General features: G+C 36.9%; 1 protein-coding gene across 1 annotated transcript in view; it reads right to left on the bottom strand.

Annotated features, from left to right (window-relative positions):
- Nucleotides 1-19682, bottom strand: part of LOC129267713 (adhesion G protein-coupled receptor L3-like) — a 34850-nt gene extending 15168 nt beyond the window's left edge. The window contains exons 1-10 of the mRNA XM_064104731.1: nt 19621-19682; nt 19225-19264; nt 18072-18240; nt 11747-11907; nt 10261-10527; nt 9246-9518; nt 3145-3927; nt 1618-1697; nt 1059-1263; nt 464-571 (exon numbers count right to left, since the gene is read on the bottom strand). Of these exons, the coding sequence (XP_063960801.1) occupies nt 464-571; nt 1059-1263; nt 1618-1697; nt 3145-3927; nt 9246-9518; nt 10261-10527; nt 11747-11907; nt 18072-18240; nt 19225-19264; nt 19621-19653 (2119 nt within the window). The 5' untranslated portion in view covers nt 19654-19682. The remainder of the gene's footprint in view (nt 1-463; nt 572-1058; nt 1264-1617; nt 1698-3144; nt 3928-9245; nt 9519-10260; nt 10528-11746; nt 11908-18071; nt 18241-19224; nt 19265-19620) is intronic.
- Nucleotides 19683-20315: the final 633 nt, after the last annotated feature.

The raw sequence follows: 20315 nt of genomic DNA on the forward strand, positions 1-20315 counted from the left end.
ATATATTACGTAATATATATATATATATATCTCCTAGTGAGATATATATATATATAATTATATCTCCTAGTGAGATATATATATATATATATATATAAATATTTATATATATACATTGACAAGTTCATATCTAACGAAGATGATGTGGGGGGTTTTATATTTTCAACTCTCAGTAGTTTTCTCTTTACTTCTTATTCGTCCTCTTCTTTTTCTTTTTCTTCTTCTTCTCCTCCTCCTTCGCGTTCTTCCTCGTCCTCCTCCTTCTCCTCCTATTCTTCTCTTGTTTCCTAATATTGAATTCTTCTCTACCATCACATTCTATATACTGCAGTGACATGTCATTTAGGACAGGATAAGATCATTCAGTCGTGAGTACAACTTGCGAAGCGTTCTTTTTAATGCCACTCTATTTCTTGAAACAAGTTGTAAACAACTTTTGCATAGTTTTATTGATAATTCTCACCATTTCTTAGAGCAGCCGTAGGAATCTCCACATAGGTATCACTTCTTTCGCCAAACATCATGTTGACGTCGCTGTCATTAACAGCAAGGTTGACAATCATGCGAAATTCTGGTGAAAAGCCCAGTGAAAAGTTTCATGAGGAATTCAGGATATAGTTGAACAATGTTTAAGCAAACAACATGGCACGCATCATTTTCAATTTCAGTTTCACTTTCAGTTCGTCGTATCGTTGCAAGAACGCCCTTAACATCACACTTGAGCGCATCGCATGCGCGCAAAAACACCCTTACCTTTAGCAGCCTGCACAAGTGCATTGCGTAAAGGCGTTCTTGCACCGACAGAAAGAGCTTTAATGACATGAAGATGCTCCTTTATCATGTTCGTCAGATTCAAATTAATATTTTCATAACACCACTTAGAGCTTTAAAAACTTTATAAAACTGGCATGGACATGCAATTTCGATGCTAGCTTTTTATTTTAGGGCTAAAGGAGTCTTCAAAATTTGAAAGCGATGATAATTGATTTCATTGAGTATTATTTCATTATTTGGGTAACTTACACGTACAAGAGTTAGAAAGAGGAAAAATTGCATACCTCTGACAATGCCGACATCGTAGAACGCAAGATTTAGAGTCTCGTTCGTAACATTGAGAAGGTGCTCCATTAAGGTAGAGCCCATTACTTCGATCATGAAAGGGGTAGGCTTGGACCTTATTGGTGCGATGGGCTGGCAATTTGGACCAAACAGCGAAGGCCAGGCCGTCTCCATGTAAGAGTAGACCGTCTCCTCGTCCCGGGTCTTTGCAAAGAAGATCATTTTTAAAGGTGGTGTGAGAATTGGCTAATACTGGAAGACGCCATCTACGTCGTATTTAATAGAAATTTCTATAAAAAAAAATGGAGTGCACTGATCCCTATGTATCAGTACTAGAGCTCAGCAGGTTTTAAATAAAACAATTCAGCTGAGGTTAGTGACCACCCGCACTTTTTTTTTTTTTAGATTAAAAACATGTTAACGACTTCGATTCAAACATTGAAGACTTCGAACATAAATCATTTAAAAATAGCTATTTTAATCGAGACAGAAGTCGTCTGCTATAGGCCTATATACTTCATATCTTACTTCAATTAAAGATTTGTGTGGTAGGGTTACCTCGTTCATGAAGTAAATCAAATCGGAGATCACATCCTGAGTGAAGTTTGCCTTTTCGTTGGGTATAAGAGCAATATAATCTGCAATAATAATTTAAAAACACACACATGGACAAATTATTATTTTCAATTGATGAGATTCCACAATGAAACTCTCCCAAACCAAATACTAATACTACTAATAAATCATGCAGACCTGTTCGTGGTCTCATTTATTGTACTATATTATTTTTTTTAATTCACTATTAATATTACACAGGGGCTGAGGGCTGAGCCCGACCCCCCCCCCCCCCCCCCAACACACACAAACCTTTTTCTTAAAGGGATGCTCCGGGCTGAAGATATTTATATCTCAATAGATAGAGTAAAATTCACAGAGCAAAATGCTGAAAATGTGATTAGAATCGGATAACAAATAAACGAAGTTATTGAATTCTAAAGATTTGTATTATTCCGGGGAAACAGTTCTAGGCATGTCTTCATGAATATTTATTAGATGGGCTGGTGATGTCATATCCCCACTTGTTCTTTTGTATTATATTATATTATATGATATCATATCATATTATATCATATTATATTATATTATATTATATTATATTATATTATATTATATTATATTATATTATATTATATTATATTATACTATACTATATTGTTTTATATTATATCAGGTTTATGAAAACATTTTCCTATCAAGAAGTAAAACAATTGGATTGACAAGTGATTAAAAGCATTAGTTCTTTCTTGCTGCAACTTATTTCATATTACTGGAGACACATCATTTACACATTTATGAAAAAATGAAACAATTATGATTTCAAGTAATAACATAAGAAAAAGGAAAATGGGGATGTGACATAATCAGCCCACCTAATGAATATTCATGAAGACATGCCTAGAACTGTTTTACCGGAATAATGCAAATCTTAAAAAATCTTTAAAATTCAGTAACTTCGTTATTTGTTATCCGATTTTGATGAAATTTTCAGCATTTTGCTTTGTGAATTTTACTCTGTGTATTTAGTTATAAACATTTTCAGCCCGGAGCATCCCTTTAATAAGCGTGAACAAAAACGCAGAAATTACAAACTGATTGTCACTTTCTATGGGGTCATGGTCACCCCCCCCCCCCCAAAAAAAAAAAAAAAATCCGTTCCGCAGACTCACATGCTTATTTCAATGGGCGGTCAAGTGTTGAGAAGAGGAGTTTCATATTTTGCATAAGGTAAAGGTATTTTCAAATTTGGGTTTGTAGGCATATCAAGAAGGATGTTTGATGTTTTATCAGACCATTGGGAAACAAAAGACAAATATCAAACTGACACCAACGAAACCGACTCCCGACCGACTGCATGTTTATAAAAAGTTATTTCCAATGACATCATTTCATTGCTGCGCATGTTATGAAGGATTAGCACAGTGTCTGTTTGATTTATCTATCATCAAATCGGGAAATTAGAGACAAATATACAGTTTCGGATTAGAGTCACACGAATAGGCATGATAGGTGGACGTATTATCTAACCTTCCGAATTCAAAACCCCTTCAGATGAGTTGCATGTATTGACGTTTGTTTCGATGGATGATGTTTCTTGCGTAGTCTCCAATATGTCAGTGAAGATGCCCGTTTCCACTAATGGTGTCACAGTTTGTACTGTAGATGGCGCTGCGCTTGACTGAGTGGCTGTTGTTTGGGGATCAGAACTGTCAGAAGGAGTCTGTGGAGCTGAGGTAAGGGCATTTGATGTCTCAACCGTTGTGGTAAATCCAAGGGTTGTCGGAATGCTCGTCGTAGGATTAGTTGTTGTCTGAAGGGTTGTTGAAGGGTATGTTGTAGGGTCAGTCGAACTGTGAAAAGTCGTTGTAGGAGGTGTACTTGTCGTAGGCTTTGTGGTTGTCTGCATATCTGTTGTAGAGGCACTAGTGGTTTTAGGGGTAGTTAGAGGAGGATGGGTCGTCTGTAGAGTTGTAAGGTCTGTGGTAACGAGTAAGGTTGTTGCTGGTTTTGTAGTTGTCTGAGCAACTGTTGTAGGGGAGGTAGTCATCACTGAGGTTGATGTTGGGTTTGCTGTTGTCTGAACTGCTGTAGTCGTAGGATAAGTGGTAGTCATCGTTGTTGTTACTTCTTTTGTAGTTTGCAGCGTTGACGGGGCATCAGTTGTTGTTGGCAAAGTTGTAGTGTAGATATCTACAACTGGACAGTATGTTGTCGTGTTTGCGGCAGGCGAGGAAGTCGTTGTGATCGGTGCAGGAGTTACAGCAGTACACGGATACGACCCTACGTTCACTTCGTTTAGTCCATCCTTATCTTTAAAAAAAAAACAGATGACTATAAAATGTCAAATCAACATATTTTTTCCTTTGACATTTACTAAACAACAAGAAACATAATACGTCAGGAAACTTAAATCGTCTATCATATCTTACCAAAACAGTAATATAAATTTAAGACAGTGGCAAAGACATAGATTGAAATTGTCTTACGCATGGTCTTTGACATGACTTTACGCGTGATCCATGCCGGTTATAGGATGCCAATAATTTTTAGTCCAATCACCTAGATTTTAATGTTATTTTTGCAGAAATTTCTTGTAGTAATCAGCTTCTGAATGCAAAGCCCTTTGTTTTTCATTATTTTAGGGTTGGTGAAAATGCACTCCTGATAATTCAAAAAGAAAAGAGATGCACCGGAATATGCACGTATATCTCACTGAGCACGAGTACAGGGTCACGTCTTACAAAGAGTAGCGATCGACCAAATCAACCACATCTATGGAAAGCAAGCAACGTCAACCTCTAAAATGCATGTTTGTTCCAAAGAAAAATCTAGATGCGACGAATATTCATGCATTCATTATTATCTTGACAATTCAGTTTGCTTCTCTTTGTTGTACAAATTTTATGTAGGAAAAATTATGGCATTTGATGGACTTTTATATTTAGGGCTGATTGGTTCAACTATAACTCTTTGTAAGACGGTATTGCTCTCACTAATTGTCAGGGGCGGAAATCTCTCCCAAAAGGTAGGGGGGACACAGGGGCGGATCCAGCCTTCGCCAATAGGGGGGGGGGCGGAAATTTGTTTCAGCCAAGTTCCCCGATCGGCAGCTCGAAGATGATATGTGTTTGTTTCTTTGAAGGGGTAGTCCTCATTAGTCACTTCTTAGCTTTATTCTTATAAATTCGTATATAATATCATAATTTTTATTTATATGATGCGAGCGCGAAGCGCGAGCTCATTTTTTGGAAATTTTATGTATTTTTTCCTAAAATTTGAACATTCTGGGCAATGTTTGTTATCCTGAAAAAAAATGTGTATGCAACTTAATAATTACTACAAACGCAAAGCGCGAGCAGAAATGAACTGATGGAAAGATATACCTGTTAAAGTCTGCGTGCAGTTAGCATTTAACAATCAAATTATTTTTTCATTTCATTTCATTTATTGGTTTCTGCAACTTTTTCATTAACACATGAACATACAGAAAATACAATAATAATATACATATAACTGACAAGCAAAACATTGAACGTAATTGCATTTTCTATTGATACATATCGATTTTTAGAAGGTTGCAGGGGTTGCCACTATAAGCTAAGCTTGACTGCGTGGCAACCTCAGAATGCGAGGGCGAAGTGCGAGCTGATTTTTTTTTGACATTTTCACCTAAATTCTAAGCACTTTTTGTAACTCTAGCAGAATAGGTATATAAGCAGACAATTGATGTGAGCGCGAAGCGCGAGCGGAAAATTTCGAGATTTAGTCCTATAATATTTACTGAACGAGACACTCTATTCATGTTTCATAAATCATGAAAAGGATGAGTATTAATAATGCGAGCGCAAAGCGCGAGCAGAAAATCTTTATATACGTTTTGAACTGGTACCTGTTGAAAAGGTACTTGTTAAGGACTGCTTGCACTTAGCCATGAAGGCGTTACATATTTCAACAATCAAAAAATGCGAGCGCGAAGCGCGAGCTGAAAATTTCTAAAGAAAGAATGGAAAATTTTAATCAATTTTTGTAATCGTGAACAGGATAGCTATATAATTCAACAATTGATGCGAGCGCGAAGCGCGAGCAGAAAAAAACCGAGATTTAGACCTAAAAATGGACCACTCTGTTCATGTTTTGTAAACAGCCACAAGCTGAGGGCTTTTTACCGTGTTTAAATAAAACATATCAATCAAAATCAATGTTAAGTAAATCATGAAAAGGATGAGTAATAGGGGGTCTTCCTACATTAATAATGCGAGCACAAAGCGCGAGCAGAAAAATTTTGATATTGTGATCTGAAACTTGATAGTGATTTAAATAGAGATTAAGTTGAGTATTTGAATAAACATGCATGCGCGTGTTTCATATTTAGACCTAGAATCTAGGCATTCTAAATACATCTTTAATCATGAAAATCATGAAACTTTGATATTCCGATCTGAAAAAAGTCAATTACAGCTTTATATTTCGAGCACTTTGTAGGAAAATTGTAAGGTGGATATGGATCGCACTTAAAAAAATGAGCTAAAATTTTTATTATTATTACTTTGAGTTTTGACATAGGACCGGGACATCCTTACGACATGTCATGAAAATGATGACTATCTTCCTATTCCTTTTGCTAAGCGCGAGATGAAACAAAAGGGACAATTTAATTATTAAATTAATATCATATCTATGAATGCCTAATGAGGGCGCGAAATCTGATGATATTATGGCATAAAAACTGGACATTTCACTTTTGTAATTATGAATAGGATGCATCAGTTAATATATTTTTAACCATTAATGCGAGCGCAAATCGCGAGCTAAAATTTTTGATAAACTGTCATGAAAAGGGGATTTTAAGTAGTTGTATAATCAATATTGAAACATACATAACTCGCCAATCAAAATGCCATCGTGCAGCGCTAGCTGATACGCCTTGACAATCAGACCTGAAAAGGGATATTTTGAAAACTTTATGGAATACACGAAAATAATAGGTACCTGATAAATCAAAATTTGCGAGCACGCAGCGCAAGCAGCAAATGTTGATAAAATTATTCAGACCATAAAACTGACATTTTTACAGAGCACTTTTTAAAAATCAAATTGTAAATCACACAAAATAATGAAAGTTCGATTTCCGAGGTGAAATATGTTTTGTATATTGACTTCCAAACTTGATATTTGAGCTCCATATTTAGCAAGATATGTAAATCACCTAACAGGCAATGCGAGCGCGAAGCGCGAGCGAAAAGTTTATATAGTGGCACGAAAGATTCTTCTCTTCCCCTCATCTTATTTTATGCGCACTCGTCGTCCTTCTCTTCTTTTTCTCCTCTCTTTTCCCTCCTTTTTCCTTTTCCTTCTTTCTTTCCTTTTTTTCTTTTTTTGCTTCGACAATAGTGGGGGGGGGGGTCTCGGCCCCCTGGATCCGCCTATGGGGACAAGGGGCGGGAAAATTTGACAAGCAAAAAAAAGGTTATCATCCCAAAAGTACGGTCATCTCGTCCCAACTTGTCCCAAAATACATATTTTATTTCGATTTAGAATGAGGTATTTCTTACCATCATAAAAGACAAAAAATAGTAGGGGGGACATTTGATATTGTGTCCCCCCTACTATTTTGAGTAGGGGGGACACGTCCCCCCTGTCCCCCCTGGGATTTCCGCCCATGCTAATTGTGAGTAAGGTTATGTGTAAGATAGTACTGCTCTGGGGAAGCATCACTCAAGACTGCACATCGCATAGATCCAAGGAGCCGTTTCATAGAGCTGTTCGTAAGTTAAGAGCGACTTTAAGAACGACTGGTGAACCTTTCTTACGCGCTAAACCATCGCCAATGGTGTATACCATTTATTACAAGAAGGGAACACCAGTCGTTCGTAAGGTCGCTCTTTTCTTACTAACAACTCTATGAAACACCCACCAGACGTAACTGTAACCTTGATGTCAATGAAATACATCCACATGTCTTTCTCCCGAAGGGGGAGAGAACTACCAATAATAGTTTTCCCTCCGCGGCGCACGACGGATGCAACTACAAAGTACATGTATTGACAATACATTTCAGTTGATAATGAGCCGCTGGGAGGTCTATGTCAAATATTGGTGAACTGGAATTGCAGTTTCATCCTGAGTTACGGAGCAGACGAACAATTGCAAATATGTCGATTGTCCAGAATCCAGGACGAGACTGCAGTTTGATTCACCAAATTTCGACAAAGACGTCTTGGTTGTTCATTGCCATGTTTGACATTTGGCAATATATGTCCTATGTTTCTGAATCCGTCGTGCATCATGGAGAAAAACTTTCTAATATCTTAAAGATCCAGACCGGACCCGAAAATGAAATTGATAAATTATATACCAATCGAAAGCTTATAAGCTACTAAATACACCAAGGTATGCTTTATGCATTTTCACCGCTTCCCAGCTGAGTATTTTGCTTAAGAATATTCCAATTATCGGGTTTCGAACCCCGCTTAGAAAATAGGCTTTATTGTGCTTTTCACCTGCCTCGAGACCGTGACGTCACGTTGTGTAAGAAGCGTCGTGATTCCATAGGTTTGTACACAGAAAAACTGGGTGATTTTTTTGCTTTCCAGATAACGCATTTCATTCTCTTCACTTCTATCACAGAGGGATATCACATATATTTTTACCCACAAGCTTGAATTTATGAAATCTGCAGTTTTGAACTAGTTTTTGCAATATTTTATTTCCTGCTTATTTGGCGCAGATTTCAATTCTATCTGCATTTAGATTATGTATAACAACTTTTCCTGACATAGCAATTTAGGCCCAATAAGAGCCAAACAAAGAAATCACAAAAAAGGTAGTGAATAGTTGTAGGTTTACAACAATTTGAACAGTGAATAATTTTGAGTGCCATTTTCATCTGAAAACGAAAAAAAAAATGGATTCATAACATGGAAATGGAAGAAAATACCCAATGCTTTTGTACACAAACCTATGGAATCACAACCCTCCTGACACAACGTGACGTCATCATTTCCAGGCGACGTGGGGGTGCTCAATCGAAGCGTACTTTGGAGGAGCAGTTTCTTTGATTTTTATTTAATATTTTTAACTATTGGAAGGAGATATATGTAATATTTTTGGTATATTCGTATTGTATGAATCATTACCTTTATTTTGATATATGATTGTTTTTACACCGGTCAGGGTCTTTAAGGCCACCGCACACCTTACGACTGGTCTGCGACCCGATTTCAGAATAAAATGTAATAGAATTTGATGCTAATATTGAGACTTGGAATATCTTACTGTGTAATGGTCGAAATCATCGTACGAATACCTATGATCAAATTTGAGACTATGCTATCATCCTTCTTAGAATAAAAGCGAATTTAATATCTAGTCGTAATGACGTCATAGCAGTCTTACGATTGGCTACTATTTGAACCTAATTTGGACTTTACTCCAAGATCAGGGCTTGCAATCTTTCAAAATTGTTATAATATTATTATTTCAGTTAATTTCAACCTCAAATAAAATGATATGTTCCATTCACATCTTCAGAAAATGAGCAAAATGCGATTTGTTCCTAAATCGGGTCGCAGACCAGTCGTAAGGTGTGCCGTCGCCTTAAAACTATGACGATGGCTATTGAATCGCACCTAGATGAAAATCTGCTTCTATGGGAAAGCTCCAGTACTGTACACCGTTGACCCAGACGTAACTGTAGAGGTCAATGGCATAGGTCTTCCCGTTCTTTCCGCTAAAGGTATGCGATAGGGTGGTCGGGTCACCTGTCTCTTGGTCCTCCTGGGTCTTCTCTGTGACGTAAGCCCAGACGCGGTAACCGTCGACCTCGCCAGCGGCACTCGACCACGATATCGTTATTTCCTTGTCGACATTGGTCGCCAAGAGGCAGGGCACATAACCGGGATCTATTCGTGAGATTGATATAGAGAAGTAGCCATGGTAATTTTTATGATAATGAAAATATCTACTTGCTGCGCTGTGGGCGTTAATTTTCACTTCCCTGTTACTTGTTCGTCACGCACAGAATCTTGGACTTATGATCTTTGTGGGATTTGATCAAGAAAGAGTCATTTTGAGGAATTATTACAAAATTGTTACCGTTTTCTATCATGTTATTGATATGAAAATGAAAAGCATGAGGACCAAGCTGTCGTTGTATTAAACCTACCAAAGTCTACCAGAGTAGCAAGAACGATGTAATATCCAATCAACTAATCAAAACCATGTGCAAGGATTCAAATTATTTACCTTAACCTTCTTTTCAGAAGACGGAATTTGCAGTCCATCAGACTGTTTTCCATGTGAAGGTAGTATTAGACCTATTATTTTGCACTCAAATTTTTTATAGATTACACTTTTGCTTGGCCATCTGAAATAAGGCGAGGAGACAAACAATAATGGCTTTGAATGGCAAATTAAACAACATTGACATTGTAGCAGTGTCCTATCCGGTTGCCGTAACACAAAGGTTAGTTATTGATCGTATGCTTGATTTTCACGATTGCTTGTACATTTTGGTCAATGCAATCTATCGTAAATATAATATTATTCTTCTACGGTGATTGTTAAGTTTTGTGTTACGGGCCAGTTTTTGTGCTACGGCCGGGCCCCAGGTCAACACTCTGAGATGATCGAGAGGATACTAACATGTGAATGAATCCATTGACACTCCAGTGCTAATCTGATCTTCATTAAGAACATAAACAGTCACATTGTAAACCGTCCCGGAATAAAGGTCGCTCAACGTTGCGGATAACTCGGAAGAATTAACGTTCACGGTAGATTGTTGGGCACCCGTAGAGGGCGTCGCAGTTACTCTGAAACCCGTGTAGGATGTGGATGAAGAAGAGAAGGACCATTGTGCAGTGATGGATGTGGAGTCGCTGGTAATTGTGGAAATGGTCACGTCAGGAACTGGAATGGTTGTGATATAAAACAGAAATATATATTATGTTTTGACGTCATCACGCCTCCATCTTAAGGTCAGTGTCATTGCCTTGCGCACGTTGGCCATCTGGCGCTTTATGACAATTTCGTTTACGCGTACTCTTATATCCTCTGAGGGAGGGCGCTTTGATATTATGTCGTTACATACATGATGTTTCTTACGTCAAACACAAATAGCAAAAACTTGACTTTGAATCAGGGTCTACTTCTAATACCTCGGTCACATTTGCTCTACGGCGGCGGTAAGGCGAGTCAAAAACAGCCGTTTATTCATTTTTATTCAAACCACCTATATATAGCTAGTACAAAACAGGTTAAAACGGCTGTTTTCGACTCGCCGTATGGCCGCCGTACAGCAAATGTGACCGAGGTATTAGATTTCTACAAATGTACTGTATATTATATATGTCAACAATACTGGGGAGGGGAATTCGTAATATCATTATTAAAGCCATTTTGGTAAATTTTACCATTCTATTATTCAGCAACTAGTAGGTTCTCGATGAATGATATAATATGGGTTAACATGGGATATGGAGAAAATTAAAGTATGGGGGAAAAATAGATGAGACTTGTGTGTTTGGATGTTAGTGCAATAAATCATGATAAATATTGAAAATGCTTTGAATTTCGCTGATGTGGTTTACGGTACACCATGTGGAGTGTTATAGAAACAGTGGAAAGAGGAAGAAAAGACATTGGATAGGCGAGAAAGTGGAGATTTGAGAGTAGAGTATTCTTTCCTTGAAAGTAGTCCTGAAAAGGACTGTAAACCAAAAGAGATTGATGAGTTGAAGAAACAGCTTGAGTAGTAGGATGGATGAGGAGTTGCTGGCTTGAGTCGGCGAGTAGAGATGATGAGAAGAAGCATTATAGAGACTCGACGTTTCGGGCAGGTTGACTGTCCGTCTTCAGGAGTCAACCTGCCCGAAACTTTCTCGCCTATCCAATTCCTTTCTTTCTTCTTTCCACTGTTTCTATAACACTCCACATTGTGTACCGTAAACCACATCAGCGATTGTACATGCCATCATGCAAACCTTCAAACAACATCTGCTTTGAATTTGTAATGAACGTATTTTTTTTGTATACAATTACGTTATTATTATTTTCATTTAAGCTCCGACATGCACCCATGCATCATTATTTTTAAATAATGTATAAGATATCTTGATACCATTCTTACCGTCATAGATGATAGGTGCTTCGCAGATAAACTGAAGAAAGGTTTCACATGAGATTAGCCCGATGAGTGGTGTTTCCAGGTTTGCCATTGGTCGAATCGTATAGCAACCGCTTTCACAGGCAGGATGTGGGCCAATCAGATAACGTGTTCCATTCGTTAAGCTGAAAATGAGAGATAACCAATATTGAAGCTCTTGATTTTAACCCTTTTTGCTCTCTTCTTTTTCCTTAAATTTTGCAGTCGAATTTCAATGTATTACTTAATATTAAGCTATTATTGGAAAGTTTCTTCTAAGAGTTTTATGCGTCTTGCCCCGCCCCGTCCCCCCCCCCCTTCAACCCCCAAGGAAGAAAAACATTCTATGTTCTGCCATGTGTATTTTCATAATGAACAATATAAAGAGGTTCCCATAAAGATTAAATTAGCGAAGTAGGAATATGATTTGAAAACTTGAAGAATTTTTCTTACACGACAATTACAAGGTTCGCGTATTGATTGAGAATTTGTATTGGTACGATCATGGACCTATGAACATGATGAATAGATGGACGATTGACGCAAGCATTTCTTTGATCCAATGATAGTCACCGTCGCCTGGTTATGTGCATCTTAATTAGAACATACAGGTGTTGTTACAATGTAACAATAGCAATTACCATGACTACCAAGGCGTATCTGATCACCAAAAGACGGAACAGTTTCCCGGTCTTGATTTTTGTTGGCTGATACCCTGTTTCAGCATGTGCCTTTCAGTCAACATGCTTCATATTTGGTATTTATGATATAAAATATGATATTATTCGATCCGCTAACTACCGCTCACACATAAGGACCTCTATAACATAGAAAGATACACGATCTATACATGTTATGTACCACGTATTTCTGGAATATTATGGAGAAACTTGGGAAAATTAAATTTTGAATAGTAAACAAGCACAATATTGCCTCTACATTACAATATGCATACATTTCCCCAAATAAAACACATGGAACTAAGATTACCAAAGGAAAACAAGAGCTGCACATCGATTTTCCATGATTTAAGTGATTTGTTAACTATTGCGCATATAATTTGTGAAATATAAATGTCCAGTCACGAACTGCTTCAGTTCCTTCTCACGGTGACGATCATAGGACCAAAGAAGACGAGTATGAATAAAATTTTATTCAGATGACAATTACAGTCACCTGTTAGTGAAATCATTATCTAAGCGATGAATATCCATCTCTTCATAGGTATCATGATTGGCAACCGGTGACACGACATTGGCTCTTGCGACAATCGCTCCGGGCTTTATTTCGTCAAAGGTGTATATGGTTAGGGTAAGAGTTTCATTAGGGTTTTATGTTACGTTTAGGGTTATAGGTTTAGGATAGGATATAATGATAAATCCAGTGTTGAAGTTGGCAATTCCATTAGTTTGTGAAATTGACAGTGGAGTAACTGTCGCCGGAGCAGGTGTCATGCAGCCTTGCCAACAACATGTTAATACACAGCAAACACTGTGGTGTTAACCGGTGTACATAGAGGACCACACAACCCAGGACCAAAATCCAATTGAAACCAGTTGGATTTCCAACTGGTTTCAATTGGTTTCAATTGGTTTTAACTGGTTTCAATTGGTTTTAACTGGAATTTAACAATTTCCAGTTGAAACCAATTGAAACCAGTTGGGCAACTGGAAATCCTAACTGGAACCAGTTGGGTAACTGGAAATGACTTCCAATTGGAAATGATTTCTTACTGGAACCAGTTGAGTAACTGGAAATCCCAACTGGAACCAGTTGGGCAACTGGAAATCCTAACTGGAACCAGTTGGGCAACTGGAAATCCTAACTGGAACCAGTTGGGTAACTGGAAATGACTTCCAACTGGAAATGATTTCTAACTGGAACCAGTTGGGTAACTGGAAATCCTAACTGGAACCAGTTGGCCTGGAAATGACTTCCAATTGGAAATGATTTCTAACTGGAACCAGTTGAGTAACTGGAAATCCCAACTGGAACCAGTTGGGCAACTGGAAATCCTAACTGGAACCAGTTGGGTAACTGGAAATGACTTCCAACTGGAAATGATTTCTAACTGGAACCAGTTGGGTAACTGGAAATCCTAACTTGAACCATGCAGTTGTGTAACTGGAAATCCTAACTGGTACCCATTGGGTAACTGGAGATGACTTCTATACTGGAAAGATGGGTAACTGGAAATGAATTCTAATTGGAACCAGTTGGGTAACTGGAAATGATTTCCAATTGGTTTCCAATTGGAAATTTTCCAGTTACCCAACTGGATCCAATTGAAACCAGTTAATTTGCATATTATCTGCCAGTGTGCACAGATTAATGTTTTATGAGATTCATCATCATTAACAATGTATCTATTTAATTCTTTTCAATTTCAAGTGCCACACTTTTTAAAGATAAGTATTTAGAATACTTAGCAGTGAAAACCATGTTCATAAATGTTATAGATTATAATTAAAACAGATTAAAGGATAATTAGTACACCACTAACTGTTACCAAATTACATCAAATAAAAATACATATATTTGAAGATCTTCCATACAATATATATATACATATGAAAGTCTGTAGTTTATCAATGCCCTTTACATTGGTATTAATAGACATATAATACTGCTTCTGTGTTGGCATATGAGCAAGAGTTAGTGCAAATGCTAATTAATTTGTAACTAATTAAGTTCATTCCAATTAGTTCCAATTGGATCCAGTTGGAAACCAATTGGTTTCAACTGGAACCAGTTGAAACCAGTTGCCTCCAATTGGATTCAATTGGTTTTAATAGGGAAATTGGAACAACTGGAACCAATTGACACCAATTGCCAACTGGTTCCAGTTGCCCAATTAGTTTTAACTGGAACCAATTGGCAACTGGTTTTCAATTGGAACCAATTGGTTTTAACTGGAACCAATTGGCAACTGGTTTTCAATTGGAACCAGTTGTTCCAATTTCCCTATTGAAACCAGTTGGCCAACTGGTTTCAATTGGTTTTGCCCTAATTGGTTTTAACTGGATTTTGGTCCTGGGAAGTTATTTTACACCGGTTTTAAATTGACAGTGTTAGTTTAACACCTATAGGTGTTATTACAGACCCTTTTGTTGTTACATTTACAGTCTTTGGTGTTATATTCAATCTCTAGGGTGTAATTTTAACACCTCAGGGTGTGATCCTCTATAGAAACCAACTGGTGTCAGTTTTAACACCCCAGGTTTTACAGTGTACCATTTCAATGTGCATTATGAATATATTGCGATAGGAAGACCCTCCAAAATAAAGTGCTAATGAAATTTGGCACATTAGGGACCCGTTTAGTATTCGGGCGCCTGATTCATGATTTCCTATTTGTCAACGAATAAGAAAAACATTTGTAAATATTACGCTGTTCTTTATTTGAGTCCGCTCGTGTATTTATTCAAACATTCTTTCATCAGGGTAGCGAATAAAAGGTGTTGACTCTCCACGAATCCATAGCTAAAAATAAAACTACACTGCAAAACTCTGGTGTTGATTTAACACCAACCCGGAATCTATATATGCCCACACCAGAGAAGTATTGGAACAACACCAGTTTGGAATCAAACCGATGTTGTTTTAATACTAATTGGTGTTGACTAATACCAAAACCGGTGTTGTTTAACCCTTCTCTGGTGTGGACATATATAGATTCCGGGCTGGTGTTAAATCAACACCGGATTTTTTGCAGTGTATATAAAATTAAAAAAATCAATGGGGATGAAGGCAATGAGATATCGATGAAATAATATTTAAAGACAATTAGAAATATATGATAAAGATTGAAAGCGAGGGGGCGAAGCGGGCGAGCTTGTCATCGTGGCTCTTTTGCATCTTCTAAAAGTGAAATTGAAGCACACGTTGCACATGCACTTTTGGTAGATTCTGTGAAAGTTATCAGTAAAACGTTGAAGTTTTATATTTCACGCGGGCAACTACACTGTAAAAAAAAATCTTTGAATCAGTAGTTAACACTTAATGTATTTAAGTAGAATTTACAATTTGTAATTATTTTTCGTTGTTTTTAAGTAGTTTCAACTTGTCTTTTAATTTACTTGATTTACTTGATTTATTTGGGTTCAATATACATTTAAGAAAATTCACGTATTGATAGCTTGCTTTGATTGAGTAAATCTAAGTCAATTAGGCAAAGATGATTATTTCCAAATATTTTGTTGATTGTTTTACTTAATTGAATTAAGTTATTGTAACTTAATTTTCTTGAGTAAAATGGAGGCAAAGAAAATAAGTAAATTTTACTTAAAACTGCCAAAGCCATAAATACTTGAAAAAATTAAGGCAATTTTTTGCCACAATTTTATTAAGTAGTTTCTACTAATTTTTTTTTGCAGTGTATCCCCCACCTCCTTTGGGCACGAACAAGAATTTATTCATGCCTTTCCGTGATTGAAATAACTTTTCAATAGGGATAACTTATGAACAAAAGCAATATAACGCGTAAAATTGTGGACGTCTTAATAAAAGAAAAGTGTTGCCAACGTGCTGCTAATAGAAACAGCTAATTGACAATGAAAGCATATTTTTTTGACATCGTTCGATGTAGAACTGTGATCGATAATATCGTCCTTGCCCTTGCAAGAAACTGTCCCGGGGCAAGGGCGATCGATTTTCATTATCATGATTGACAAATATCATCCCTCATAATTTTTGTTTCGCCATAATGTTGAAAGCTAGGTCAGGAATCATTTTAATTACATCATTTTCATCAATATTCTAATCAGTATTTTGGTCCATGTCTATCGCTATCTCATCATCATTCGTCTCTTAAAGGGGTACTCCAGGCTGAAAATATTATTATTTGAACAGATAAAGAAAAATCGGACTAACAAAACACTGAAAATGTTATCAAAATCGGACAAGCAACAACAAAGCTATGGCATTTTAAAGATTTGTATTATTCAAGTGAAACAGTTGTAGGCATTTCTTTATGAATATTCAATGAGCAATCTGATGATGCCATATCCCCACTTCTTTTGTATTTTATGAACTGAAATTAGGTTAATTCATATGTTTTTCTCCAAAAACTGAAAATATTGGATAGACAACTGATTTAATGCATTATTCATTTCTGCAACTAATTTCATTATAAGGGAGACACATCCTTCACGCATTTGTGGAAAACGAAATAATGATTTCATGTAATTACATAAGAAAAAAAGGGAAAGTGGGAATGTGACATCGTCAGCCCACCTAATGAATATTCCTGACGACGCGCATAAAACTGTTTTAAACAAATATCACTAAACTTTAAAATTCAATTTATATGTTATTTGTTATCAGATTTTGATGAAATTTGCAGCAATTTGATCTGTTAATTGTACCCTATTTACGTAGATGTTAATATATTCAGCCCAGAGTACTTCATATTTTTCACTTTGTTTTCCACTTCTCTCCTGGATAATCTCCTTTCTTGCCTTACCGTCCTTTTTCTCATCTTCTCTTTTTTTCTCACCCTCCCCCCCCCCCCCCACTACTTAAAGGTCAAGCCAACTCAGAGGGGTTTTTTTTATTTGAATCAGTAGAGAAAAATAAGTTTAGCATAATGCTGAAAATGTCATCAAATTCGGATGTAAAATAAGAAAGTTATGACATTTTAAATTTCCGCTTATTTTTCACAAATTAGTTCATCATAATCACAATTTTTCACATGCAAATGAAAGAATCGGTGATGTCCCTCACCATTTCTTTTCTTTTTCATTGTTTAAATTATACAATATTTCAATTTTTACAGATTTGACAATAACGACCAACTTGACTGAACCATATAATGATTAACAATGGTAATTCCACATGTTCAGGGAGAAATAAACTTTTTTTTCACAGGACAAAGAGAAGAAAATTAGAATATTTCATATTTCATATAATAAAATGCAAAAGAAATAGTGAGTTGGTGATTTCATCAGTTCCCTCATTTGCTGCTACCGACCAGAATGTACTTTTTTTATTTGAAACTTAAAGATATCATAACTTTCTTATTTTACATCCGATTTTGATGAATTTTCGAGGTTACGCTTGTTGGGTTTTTCTCTTTTTATTTAAATCAGCTTTTTGGTGGGTGAACTTGTCCTTTAAACATCATAAGCAGTAGCGGACCGTGACCCGGAGGAGACAAAGCATTGGGGGGGCACTGCATTGTCTGTGAACAATGCTGTGCCCCCCCCCCCCCCAATGCTTTGTCTCCTCCGGTTCACGGTCCGCCACTGATCATAAGGTTAAATCGCCCCCGGTTGTATCGCCCGTTGAGGAGGGAAATAAAGCATCTCACCTCAAACCCTCGGCTACGTTCTTTTTCTCAGCATCCGTCTGAAAAACGGCCAGCGTTGCCCCGGAATGAAGACCATCACATAACGTGTAGGCTTCGAACCCTTCGACGTCCATGCTGCTTACGTAATAGCATCGTGATGAAATATTGACAAAATGAGTCGGGCACGCCCCTGCAGAATCAAACCGGGACTTTGTTATTATATAGTAATTAAGTGCTAACCAACAGCGTCTGTTTGTACACTCGAAAAACACTGAGTTAAAATTTACCCAATATTGGGTAGAAAGGGAACATGCATGTTTGCTGGGTAATTTGTCCCCACATTGGGCAAAATGCAAGTTTCAAGGGTAAATTTTAACGCCACATTGAGTAAAATTTACAAAATATTTGATATCTTTTTACCCAACAAACATGCATGTTCCCATTTTACCCAATATTGGGTAAACTTTTTTAGAGTGTAATTTGAAACGTTTGCGTGTGTTCAGCTTGGAGCGAACATAAACATGATAAAGTATTTCGAAGGACACGGTAGGGGAGGGGACAAGAAAAAGTAACGATGACGTTCTACACTGCAAAAACTCCGGTGTTGATTTAACACCAGCCCTGTCCACATCAGAGAAGTGTTAAACAACACCAGTTCGGTTTTGGTCTAACACCAGATATGTGTTTATACAACACCAATTAGTATTAAAACAGCATCGGTTTGATTCCAAACTGGTGTTTTTTCAATACTTCTCTGGTGTGGACAGATATAGATTCCGGGCTGGTGTTAAATCAACACCGGAGTTTTTGCAGTGTATACTTTTATATCAACAAGAATGTTTCTGTATTCAGAAACATTCCGTCTACGATTTGTGTTGCGATATAAGAAAATAATCTTGCATCAACCCGATATCTATTGACATAAATATTGAATGAATATTGGCCTAAAATGAATATAAAAAAATAATCACAGCTTTGTTTGGAATTTTCTCTTCTATCATTACGATCTTAGCTGTTGCACCTCCGTACAAATCTTGATGAGAGAGCAAGCACATCAATTTAGGTTTTAGATAAAAATATAAAAAGACATATACTTTTTTTGAGTATCCCAATATTTTGTTTAAACTTCCTTTTTAATATAGAAAGTGGTGACTAATGTAATTCGAGTACTTACCCGAAAGCACTATGCAGAAACATCGCGAAACGAGGATGAACTGAAGTAAAAAAAAAAAAAACGCAATCATTTTACAATAAGCAAATATTTTGCCTTAAAATCTTTATGTACACTACTTACCATCACAATACAAATGTTAAAGTATTGTATACCGCATTATTGTACATGTATAACGTATGGCATTGGTACTTTTTACTCAGTGGAAAAGCCAACATTTTGATTATGCATTTTGAAATAATTAATCAAACAAAAGTTCCCAATATTTCATGAAATACAATGCATCTTCTACTGACATATGAATTGATTTTATACAACAATCGCGACTAACAGAAAAGGAAATTGTTGCTTTATCTATAAAAAGAAAATAAGGAGGAAAGTTAATTTTTTTCAACTTACGACGAAATATGCTGCAATATGTGTTGAATCCATTGTTCCATAGATCTCTCCTGAATTTGATCCGAAACATTTTTTTTTGCTCAGCCGACACACCGATCGAAGCGATCGTCAGTTAAGTATATCATTACAGTCACACCGATTAGAGCGACTCCAACCAACTAAAGATGGGCCATGAAGGATAACGTATTAATTTTGATCGAATCGGAGTTGATTTCATTGGGTGTGACTGTGACATAGTGCGGGTTGCTGCCGTTGATCTACTGCAGATAACGGCGCTGGAGCGGAGCGTCCGTCTTGAACGATCGTCCCGTATCGACAGACGACTTAGCTTGAGCGATGATGCGACGTCACCATGGCAACGGTATAGACTTATATTGACGGAAGCTGCTCCTTTTTCATTTTAATCAATGTTGATGTAAAGGCAGGGGCGGATCTAAGTTGGGAGCAAGGGACCCATTCCCTGCTAATTTTTTTAAGACAATAGAACAGTTTGTAAAACACCTTCACCTCTATGGCGTCATGGGAGTTACTATTATTTTTTGCTCGTCAATTTTTTTTTTAAATAAGTGCCTCCTCCCCTTCTTACATGTCTTATCCAAAATAAAAGAGAAGGAGACAATGATAAGAAGAAAAGAAAAAGAGGCATGAGAAGGAACGGAGAGAGAAGAGGAAAAAGAAGAAGAAGTAAAAGAAAA

The sequence above is a fragment of the Lytechinus pictus genome, chromosome 9 (assembly GCF_037042905.1).
Source record: "Lytechinus pictus isolate F3 Inbred chromosome 9, Lp3.0, whole genome shotgun sequence".
Classification (NCBI taxonomy): domain Eukaryota; kingdom Metazoa; phylum Echinodermata; class Echinoidea; order Temnopleuroida; family Toxopneustidae; genus Lytechinus; species Lytechinus pictus.